Source organism: Electrophorus electricus, chromosome 11 (assembly GCF_041902795.1).
Source record: "Electrophorus electricus isolate QZ-2024a chromosome 11, ASM4190279v1, whole genome shotgun sequence".
Lineage (NCBI taxonomy): Eukaryota > Metazoa > Chordata > Actinopteri > Gymnotiformes > Gymnotidae > Electrophorus > Electrophorus electricus.
Window position 1 is genome coordinate 3,273,267 of NC_137507.1, and position 11,160 is coordinate 3,284,426.

Here is an 11,160-nt window from a genome sequence, read left to right on the forward strand (position 1 = left end):
TTGGCAACCTTCTGGTTAGTAGTCAGGGACCTTAACCACTGAGCTAACACCATTCTACCATAGAACACTCAAAATCCCATAAATGAGTTAGAACGTAACACTAGTAGACCTGGCCTACACACCAAAAGTCTTTCATTTGCATTAACATTAATTATTTTCTGGTCTGATGGTATTACAAGCTCTGTTGCAAGTCCTATGTGCAATGAGCAAGTACTATCTATCCTAACTCACAAACAAAATGTAAGTATACAGTTTTCACATTTACCTTTCTTACCTTTAATCACCTAATGTAGGTAGGTGATCTATATCACCACTGATCATTGTATTTCAACGGTACAACGGTCTCGAACTCTAACCTAGTGTATTGGCTAGGGTACGTTCTATGAGTAGATGTCAAAGCACTTTTGTAAGTCGCTCTGGATAAGAGCGTCTGCTAAATGCCAAAAATGTAAATGTAGTCTGATATGTCAGGCCTCCATCAGGTGGTAGCCGAGACCGGCCGTTTATAGTCCTATTGAATAAATTAAAATACAAACTCAGCTTTGATGTCAAATTTAGATTCTTGAGTCTTAGTAAACACGAGTAGGTTAGACACGAATGGCAAACGGTGTGAATTCGATTCAAACAAAGAAAACAAATGAATCAATCAAATCAATATTGTTCTTAGTTCATTTAATACGCCAGCGATCATATGTCTGATTAAGTACATTACCTAATGGTAAATACCATTAGTTGCTTTATGATTTTAATAATTGGTGTTAATTGATCCCTGAAGGGTTACGGAATTTTGAAAAGAAACTAAATGTGCTTGTGTTCAGTAGAAACAGAAGAATGAGTCCGCTTTAACGCGTCAATTTCTTCTGAATTTAAGTACAAACCCGATGCTTGTTGTGCATATAGCGACCTACATTTCAAGCACATGATGAAAATGAAAACTGTCATCTAACGTAGCGCCGAAGAGCATGCCCCGGAAGTGAATTGTCGACATTCACCATGGCTAAAGAAGTTGCCCAGGGTCCGAGCTTTAGACATCTAAAGTCCTAGTTTCAGTGTTGATTTAAACCCAGTCGCTTTGTGCCGCGATGGCACACAGATATCTCCGTCTCTCCAGAGGCTGCATGAACCTTGTCCGCTTTTTTCGGCCTAATTTCGGATCCTTAAATTGCGTTCGACTGGTAAGGTGCAGACCTCTTGCATGTTATGGCAGACGGCTAACTGACCTAATGACCTGTAACCTAGCAACTCCTGAGTCTTTTACACAGCGTGTTGTATCTTATATGATTTATTTCACCTTTACCAACACTGTTGTACGTGGTTGCACTGTTACCCTTGCTGTACAACGGTTTGGCTCAAATGACATTTGCTAAGCTACCTTGGTTAGCTGGGATAGCTAGCCAGGTAGCCAGCTAGCTACGTTACTAAAAACAACAGTCTGGCGTTAGCTGTCAAAACTGTCTTGAATGCTCCTTTCGTTAACCTTAGCTGACTAAACTGCGTGTGTTATGCCACTAACTATTCGGGTCTGCAGCGTGGTCTTGCTTTGACAGTGTGTAATAACATTGTGCTTTGCATGGAAACCTGGCGGGCTTATCTTAATAACCTTGGTTACATTCAGGTTAGCATAGCTCACTGGTGTTGGTCAAAGTAACGAGATTTGGGCAGTTATTATTGTTGAAGAAATACGTAGTGCTGTAATCTCTTCGTTTAATGTTTACACAAGTGAGATTATTAAATTGGCAGTGCTACTGCAATGGCAGGTGGTGTGCATGTCCCCAAAACGTGGGTTTTCTCGTTAACAGCAACAAGTTGGCCTCCCAAGAGGCCTTACCATGCGTAATCATATGAATGTGTGTCTGTTTTGCATGTGTTTTACAGGTATCTACACAGAGTGAGGCTCGGCAAACTCTTGACAGAGGAGCTCTGCTTTCCCAGGTCTTGGTGACCTATAGAAGGTTAAGTTCTAAACCTCCAAAAGGTGTGTGTTCTTTACATAAGAAAATGTATATTATTTAGATGTTACTGTGTTTGTTACATTGGTCTTTTTTCCTCATGTGTTTTCTAAGGATTTGAGAAATACTTCCCAAATAGCAAGAATGGCAACTCAAAGAACAGTGAGACCAAACTGCCCAGTGCAGAGGCCAAAGGTGACGTGGTTTCTGTCATTTTTAGAGGTCACAGCGGAATTACATTTGAATCCACAAATGCTGCTAGACGAACTCTGGGCTTTAAATAATATGCAGATGGTTCACGATCCCTGTCTCTGTTTAAATACAGAGGCCAAGCCAAACAGTGCCCAAAAGCCTGCTGGGAAGTCTAATGCCGGAGGTGGAGGAGGAGCTGGTGGAAGTGGAGGCAGAAGGGGCGGGAGGAAAGAAGACTCCCACTGGTACAGTCGGCTTCAGAAGGTTTGGAAAATGTCTGTGATTGAGAATGATGGCCTTGGTCGTTGTCCTTGTGGCTGTAGAAAATTGCTGTGGATGGAACCAGTATCTTCCTTAAGAAGCTTTTATTTGTTACTGATGTAGGTAACCACATGTGAGTGATGTTAGCTTATCTTACCTATTCTTTAAATTACATTTATGTAAACAGTTGAGAATAATGTGACCATTTGTTAAAAACAAATTTGCTAAGGGCTTTGATTTAAAAAAATATATATTTTTTTTAATTACTGCACTTTTGTAGGGTGAATTTCCGTGGGATGACAAGGATTTCCGTATGTATTTCCTGAGTAGCACAGCTTTCTGGACATTTGCCACATACTATTTCTTCTTCCGGGATGGAGGGAGAGAAGTCACCTGGAAGGACTTTGTGAATGGTTACCTGGCAAAAGGAGTTGTGAGTTTGGAGTAACTGCCTTCGTATTGGGAGCTATATCAGTTGCAAGCAGTGCTTTAGAATTGAGGGTTGATTTGTGTCATTGCAGGTTGACAGGTTGGAGGTAGTGAACAAGCGATACGTGAAGGTTGTGTTCCCTCCAGGGAAAGTACCTGTAGATGGGGTGAGTGTTACTTTGCTGTAGATTTTCTTTTGAATATTTAAATGAAGAGATCTGAAAAATCTTTGTATCTATAGTAATAAGTACTAAAAGAGACCTCATTCAGAGGTATTAATGTGGATATCCGTGAAGAAAAGAGTTTTGATCAGTTGGAATGATTTTATTATCTGTCACCTGCTTGTGCGTGGCATCATATGTAGCTAATGTCATTAGCAGTTTTACTGTTTTCAGATTTATTCTTCTGACATAAGCAGTCAAGTGTATAAGACTTCAGAGCACAGTTCACTAACAGTGTTCAACCCTCCCCTCCCCAAACAGCAGTACGTGTGGTTTAACATTGGTAGCGTGGACACATTTGAGCGGAATCTGGAGACAGCTCAGCTGGAGCTGGGTATAGAAGGAGAGAACAGGCTGCCGGTGGTTTACTCCACCGAGAGTGATGGGTAAGATCAGCTTCCCAGACAGTGCACCACATCACCATTATCATTACCAAGGCTGCACAATCTCTGCTTTGTAAGCCGTTAACGGCAATATCGGCCTACTCGTATTGCAAAGGGCTCTTCTGTGTATATAAATAAGCTCTGGCGTCAACCCATGATGTTCTGTGGGTGTATTGATGAATCTGGCATTCACATGATCCAAATAATTAAATAATTGTGATGAAAATGCCAAATGCCAAAATTATTGCTACATCATATCAAGCTTTTTAATATATTGTAATGCACAGTGGTACTATGTAGTAATGTAATTGCAATGTTTTATTATTGTCCATGTATTGAAGCCATGTTCTTAACACATGATGGCGTTCGCCCCATGTATGTAAGGATTAAGACAGGAGCAGAGCCTAAGGAATTTGTGTTTTGTCCTCTGCAGCTCTTTCCTCCTGAGCATGCTGCCCACCGTGCTCATCATCGGCTTCCTGCTCTTCATGCTCCGGCGGGGTCCTGCCGGCGCAGGCCGTCCCGGGAGGGGCATGGGAGGCCTGTTCAGTGTCAGCGAGACCACTGCCAAGGTCCTGCGTGACGAGATCGACGTCAAGTTCAAGGATGTGGCGGGCTGTGAGGAGGCCAAGCTGGAGATCATGGAGTTCGTCAACTTCCTCAAGAACCCAAAGCAGTATCAGGACCTGGGGGCCAAGATCCCCAAGGTAACCAGCCTGCTTGCAGGCTTCAGACCAGAATGTAACACAGTGCCATTAGAGCGCTGATCAAAATGCTAATAATAACTAAACCAAGCTACTCGTGCCCAAACGGTCTTCATTTGGTGTTAACCCTATTACCATTTTAGGTGAATTTTTCCTTAAATGGAGTAATTAGTGCTTAAAACTGTCTACCACTGGCTTAGGGCGCCATCTTGACTGGACCTCCTGGTACTGGGAAGACTCTGTTAGCGAAGGCTACTGCGGGTGAAGCTAACGTGCCCTTCATCACTGTGAATGGCTCTGAGTTTCTGGAGATGTTTGTGGGCGTTGGTCCAGCCAGGGTAGGTGAACTCGTACCCTTCGTGGCTTTTAAAACCAGCCAGCTTTACCATGTGCCTTTTGGACCCAAGCTGATCACCCAATCATGACCATTATCCACAGCCCTTCTGCAGAGTTTGGATTTCACCCGGTCCAGCTAAGACAGAAGTACCAGAGTGTGTTGGATGATTTTTGTAGTTGAACTGTGCTGGACGGTAAAACTCGAGGAGAGCAGCGGGAGTTATGTGCTGAAACGCTAATGGCATGCTTTATGTTGCTGGTGCTGTTTGTTGGATGATTTGCCATGATGTGTTTGTGCCAAACGCACTCCGTCACATTTCGGTTAAACACTTTGCTTTCTGTCAAGAACACGAAAGCTGTTTGCCACATTTCGGCAGTATCCCCTGGGAATATTTATGCATGCTTAAAATGTGACCCATGATAGACTTTCTTGAGCAATGGCTTCCTTCATGTCACCATTCCAGATGTGCTAGACAACAGCCTAAATATTCCACAAATCTATCATGCCATGTGACACGCAAGCTTAGGAGTGCTCAAATGCAGTCCAGTCGGCTGGAGTCTAGCACATTTGATGCATCTTGTCCTTTAATTACCATGTTTAGCTTGTCTTTCTTTTTTTTTTAATTAGTATGTGTTTTAGCAGAATTGTAAATGTGTGTCTTCAAAAGTAATCGACACTAAGTTGTTAATCATTAAAATCTTTAACCAACAGGGGTTTACCATGCATTGCAAGGCACATCGTGATTGCAGCAATAGGGTCGCAATATATTTGATCCACATCATGGTTATAAATCACAAAGTTATAAGCCACGCCTCCGCCTATTCATTTTGTCAAGTCTTTGAAATCTGTTTGATTTTAAATATGCCAGGCTGTGGAGAGAAATGGTCTGAACAAAACAGCCTGCTGACTATAAAACTCTTGTGCTTTAGTGCTGACATCTTTTAGTTTGGTTTAAATAATTCTGTCTTGTGATTGTATGTGACTTTTGAATTTCTTCAGGTTCGCGACCTTTTTGTTTTGGCCCGTAAAAACGCTCCCTGCATCCTCTTCATCGATGAGATCGATGCTGTGGGGAGGAAGCGAGGCAGGGGCAACTTTGGTGGGCAGAGTGAGCAGGAAAACACACTCAACCAGCTGCTCGTGGAGATGGATGGTGCGTGTCTCCGGCCTTCGCTGCATAACAAACACGCTCGTTCTGTAAAGCTGTCTTGCTGGTTGGCTTTAACACTGGTTCCCAACGCTGTGCACCAAACTGCCAGCATTTGTACAGCATTCATGTTCAGTCAGATCGTTCAAAGATGATGGGGTCTTGGTCAAAGTACCTGTACCTTACATTTTCTTTTAATTTATTTATTTTTTCTTGATGTTACGTTTGTTTGATATGTTTCAAAAGCAGTCATAATTTTTTTTTACGACCATTTTCCAACCTGTCTTTATCCTTTAGAAGTAAACAGACTTTCTGTTAAGATGGCTATTAGATAGGTGATCTCCATTGTGATTGGCTACTCTTTATTGCCTTGTTCATAAAGAATGTAGAGCGGAAACCCTGAGAACTGAATTGTAAGCGTGCAGGGCTAAGCTACTGTAGAGGGTGAGAAATGCATTTGTTCTCATGACATCAGAGAAGTAGTCATCAGAACTGGCCGTGTTTGCAGCTTGGAGTCCATACATGAACTGGGGGGAATTAACGATGTGTTTTGAAACTTTTAACAATATTTACAAATCACTTCAAAATTCTTTACTTCAACAAAGTGAAAGAAATTCAGTTTTTCACAATGGTGCCCCTTTAATATTGCCGGATGCTGTTCTTTCCCTGTAGGGTTTAACACTGCCACCAATGTAGTGGTCTTGGCTGGCACGAACAGGCCAGACATCCTGGATCCAGCACTGATGAGGCCTGGGCGCTTCGACCGTCAGATATACATCGGTATGGGGCCTTTTTCTCCAATGTTGACAATGAAGCAACCTAAAGATGGGACTAAGCTTGTTGACCAGTCGCCTGCTGCATGTTCCTCCACGGTGCAGGTCCTCCAGATATCAAAGGACGGGCTTCCATATTCAAAGTGCACCTGAGACCACTGAAGCTGGATGCAGAATTGGACAAAGAGACACTAGCCAGGAAAATGGCAGCCTTGACTCCTGGCTTTTCGGGTGAGGTGTTGTTTTTTTTTTTTTTTGTTTTCTGTACACAAATAAGAGTACTTTGGAACAATAATTTGTTTATTGCAGTATTGATTATCATTTTTTAAACTAAAATGTAATGTCAATTTAATATAAATGAGAAACAAGAAATACCTGTTCTGAATCTTTCTAACAGCAAACTAAAACATAGGAATTTACTTATTCCTTATTGATTCAGCTTTCAATAAACTCCTGTCAATAAACTCCTGCCTATTCCTGTGTAAATTAATGACCACTTCCTCCTGTGGCCAGGTGCTGACATCGCTAACGTGTGTAACGAGGCTGCCCTTATAGCGGCACGCCACCTCTCCGACGCCATCATCCAGAAACACTTCGAGCAGGCCATCGAGCGCGTAATCGGAGGTGAGCGCGTGAGGGACGTCCTTCACGTAGCCGCGGGAAACTCCGTGTTCTGTCTCTATGGGGGGAAGAAACCAGGCAGTGACTGTTTGTGAAACTCGCGGGGGTATAGGAATGTGAAAGTGCAGAGTTGCTCAGATGGCACGTGGGGGCGTGTGCAGGTCTGGAGAAGAAGACGCAGGTGCTGCAGCCAGAGGAGAAGAAGACGGTGGCGTACCACGAGGCCGGGCATGCCGTGGCTGGGTGGTTCTTGGAGCACGCCGACCCTCTGCTCAAGGTACATACCAGCTTACCCCTACTCGCTACCCCTACTCATCTGATTCAACCCATTCCCAATTAAATCCATTTCTTACTTCAGCACCTTGGAGAGTGAAACTCTGGTGCAGTGTTGCCATTCCTTCTACCACTAACTAGGGTCAGTCTCCAGGCTGTCCACATTTATGCTGTGTCCCCACTTGCCACAGCGCTGCAGCAGGTATTCATTGTTCTTTATTGTCGGAAGCAGGCATGCACAGTTCTGTGACGGAGTAAATGTGTGTCGCCCTGGGGACTGGACAGGGAAGCACTGCTACATTCATTAGGATACTGAAAACATGGTCTGATTCTAAATCAGCAGACTTTGACATCTCTAATAAATGTGTGCTTCGGTGTGCAGTCCTGGTCTGCTCTCTTGCGTGCTGTAACATTGGGACGGCGCACGGTTCCCGCAGGTGTCCATCATCCCGCGCGGGAAAGGTCTGGGCTATGCGCAGTACCTCCCCAAAGAGCAGTACCTGTACACCAAGGAGCAGCTTCTGGACAGGATGTGCATGACCCTGGGCGGCCGCGTCGCTGAGGAGATCTTCTTCAGCCGCATTACCACCGGGGCGCAGGACGACCTGCGGAAGGTCACCCAGAGTGCGTACTCGCAGGTGGGGCCAGGTTTGAACCTCTTACGGACATGAGCATTGCCGGAGGTGTGCTTGGGTAATATGCAGGATGACTAAACATAGACAGAATTTTCCCTGTATATGTTACATGAGGTGATTATGAGGCCAAAAGCGACAAGCTGTTTGAAAGGTTTGGGAATTATTTTAGCAGATGAAAATGGTGTAGGAACCGACAGTGGACATAATCTAGTTCCAAAAACTAAAATTTGTGTGTTGCAAACATTTTAATGCTACTACTGCCCTTCGATCATAGTAAAATATCGTCTTGCAGTCAAAAGTGGAAATTTTCACATCTCTTCTAAGGCCATACTATATATCTTCTGAAGAACTTGTACGATATTTAAAAATCATTTAATTCACTCATTGAAGTTTAGAGGGCTAAAGCCATCAGCCATCATATGGCTGGTTTGTAGAAGTGTGCTGGTCCCTGAATCATGTCCGTCCTTGCTGGTCTCTCACAGATAGTGCAGTTTGGCATGAATGAGAAGGTAGGCCAGGTATCGTTCGACCTCCCGCGGCAGGGTGAGATGGTGCTGGAGAAACCCTACAGCGAGGCCACGGCACGTCTCATCGACACAGAGGTGCGCATCCTGATTAGCACGGCCTACCAGCGCACGATCCAGCTCCTGACGGAGAGGAAGGCCGATGTGGAGAAGGTACGAGGGATCCTGGAAGAACACAGCTGTTTATTCTGGTACTGGGGTTTTATTGCTAATGCGAAGGCTGAGCAGACCAAGGCAGGTTGCGCCACAGCAAGCGTGCCACAACATTCTTCCTGTTTTCAGTGTATTCGTTAGTGTTAGCTTAGTAGGACAGCCCGCCACTGCAAGTGGATTCTAAAAAAAAATAAATGCTGGGGCTAATAGAAGAATGTCTACCAGGCACTATTTTACCAGGCTGATAAAGACCAATGTCGTATGTGGGAAGTCATGAATTGAGTTTTGCGTACAATTAATTTGCTTTCCGCTATGTACATTTACGGCATTTGGCAGAGGCTCTCATCCAGAGCGACTTAAAGTGCTTTGTCATTTACTCATAGAATGCCTCCTGGCCAGTACAGTAGGTTAGAGTCCAAGATGCCACTGAACTAGAATGCTGTTGAAATCCAGGGATCAATGCTGATGCCTAGAAGTGCTAAACGCAAAAGCTCCAGCGATTAGTGCACTAAACAATAAGTACTAGAGTTTCAGTTAGTCAACATGGGCGTAGGATCAATGGTCATTTAAATATTCCACAAATGGATGAGTCGTCTGTCTGCGTTTGACCACCAGGTGGCGCTGCGCCTGCTTGAGAAGGAGGTCCTGGACAAGAACGACATGGTGGAGCTCCTAGGCCAGCGGCCATTCGCTGAGAAGTCCACGTACGAGGAGTTCGTGGAGGGCACGGGCGGCATGGATGAGGACACGACACTCCCTGACGGCTTGAAGGACTGGAACAAGGAGCGCGGCGCTGAGACGGAGCAGGGCACAGACGAGCAGGTGGCGCGCCAGATCTCGGGTGACGTGCCGTTCTAGATGCGGTCCGTCCACCAGAGGGCAGACTTTACTGCCCCAGCGCTCCTTTACAGGAGACGGGGGGAGATCACGGAGCCATGGTGCTGCCCAGGAACGGGAACGAGGTGGCTCTCTCAGCAAGTTCGGCTGATGGGACCTTTGCGTAGGATATCACTGGGTGTTTGTGTGGTGCTGCCAAAGACAGGGCTGTAGAGAGATGCTGGGGGTGTGTCATATGTATCCGTAAAATCTTCCCAAGCCTGGAGCAGAGGGCACGCTCCAAGCTCGATGTGGTATCATCACGTTACTGCATTTGCTGTAAAGTCAATATGTAAAAGTCAAACAACAAACGCTACAGCGCTCTTGAATTTTCAGTGTCTACATTTTTTTTTTTGCTTTTTGCTTCGATGAGCTTGAAGTGTAAAATTGAAGTATGAATGTTCTTAAAAATAAAATTGCGAATATATATATATATTGGACAACGTACGTCTTTCGTTATCTCGCGGAAACGAAGATCTCGTGCTTTCTATGGTTTTTTTTTCTTTGGTTGCTGCGCTTTGTTTGGTTTTTAGAATGCTTTGGGAGGTCGAAGAAAGCTGATTGCTTATAGGGACGGGAGAAATATGAAGTGAATAACGACTTGACGGTGGAAAGGGCACGAAGTCATCATGCATCTGCAGTTTGCATCGTCGTGCGTATCCTTCACCTGCACTCTGCGCTAAAGTGACCAACGCGCTCCTATTTGACCAAATTCCTCAGGCGTAGTTTGGTGAAGGGTCAAAATGACAAGGTTTCCTCTTGCCCCAAATTAACGCAGATGTGTTGGATGTCCAGATTCTGGTCGTTTTAATTTTTCGCCGTAGTGACGATGCTAACGTAGCTAGCTAACGCTTAAGGAGAGCATGTCTGTGGCTTGGCTAGCAAGCACTGCGCAAACCGCATGCCGAAATCATGACATGATAAAGCGCGAATAACAAGGAGACGGTGGTTTCTGACTGTTGATATGTACATCAATTACTGTGCTGTTTTCAACAACGGTCAAAACAAACGTAGCTGCCGGTTGAGGCACATACCCGATGATTTGGGGGAACAAGTGCAAATTAAAGCTCCTCTATAAAAATAAAGCACAGTTGTAGACCCCTAACGTCAGGGTTGATTGAATTTGGGGAAAGGCAAACGGTGTACATCTGCGTTCTCGCTGAAATCCTCCTTTAACTCCTGTGTCTCATCAGACGTTATGCACTTTTTCTTTGTGACCTTGACTTGAGTTTTGCTTAATTGATTCTATAAAAATGGGTTCCGCTCTGATTCTGAAACGGTTCGTTTAGTTTACGACCAGCGGATAAGACTGGGCACATGCAGCGCTCGGACTTTTCTACTTTTATAGAAATTTCCACTGAGCTCGGAAATTTTATTTATTGCACAGTGCGCTGGCTAATGTAACGAGCATCGAAATACATAAATTTACAGTTTCGAGCCCATATCAAATTTTTCAGGTTTGGAAAGCATTGCAGCTGGATTCTGTAATATTACATGTATATGTCAATTTTGTGCAAATGGTTTTCAGTGTACGAATAAATGTATATGGTATATTGACAAAAGCTTGTTGCTTGTATGTCGCCTGGTGCCAAGTCTTCTGTAAGTATGTCTTGGGCAAGTGGCTGGCGATCTGATGTCATGTCTGATCTAGAGATCAGACTTTCCATTTTGGTAGTGTCCAA

At 44.4% G+C, this 11,160-nt stretch overlaps 1 protein-coding gene across 3 annotated transcripts; it reads left to right on the forward strand.

Annotated features, from left to right (window-relative positions):
• Positions 1–960: 960 nt before the first annotated feature.
• Positions 961–9,909, forward strand: afg3l2 (AFG3-like AAA ATPase 2). 3 transcript variants are annotated; one of them, XM_027001234.3, is made up of 17 exons: positions 961–1,175; positions 1,876–1,975; positions 2,064–2,144; positions 2,275–2,405; positions 2,683–2,835; positions 2,924–2,998; positions 3,314–3,438; positions 3,869–4,142; positions 4,340–4,477; positions 5,476–5,629; positions 6,296–6,403; positions 6,502–6,627; positions 6,910–7,020; positions 7,179–7,294; positions 7,728–7,928; positions 8,408–8,602; positions 9,218–9,909. In XM_027001234.3, exons 1-17 carry the CDS (start codon positions 1,083–1,085, stop codon positions 9,458–9,460), a joined length of 2,424 nt encoding a protein of 807 aa, XP_026857035.1. In that variant the 5' UTR covers positions 961–1,082; the 3' UTR covers positions 9,461–9,909. The 3 variants fall into 3 exon arrangements, with proteins under 3 accessions (XP_026857035.1, XP_026857036.1, XP_081579650.1); XM_027001235.3 differs by having other exon boundaries at positions 3,317–3,438; XM_081723524.1 differs by lacking the exon at positions 961–1,175 and having other exon boundaries at positions 1,872–1,975; positions 2,733–2,835.
• Positions 9,910–11,160: the final 1,251 nt, after the last annotated feature.

Bases quoted from the DNA above. Each gene is read 5' to 3' on its own strand.
- afg3l2 (XM_027001234.3), top strand. From the start codon at position 1,083: ATGGCACACAGATATCTCCGTCTCTCCAGAGGCTGCATGAACCTTGTC. The intron at 2,836-2,923 runs GTGAGTTTGGAG...GTGTCATTGCAG, and splicing joins GTTACCTGGCAAAAGGAGTT to GTTGACAGGTTGGAGGTAGT. The intron at 4,478-5,475 runs GTAGGTGAACTC...GAATTTCTTCAG, and splicing joins TGGGCGTTGGTCCAGCCAGG to GTTCGCGACCTTTTTGTTTT.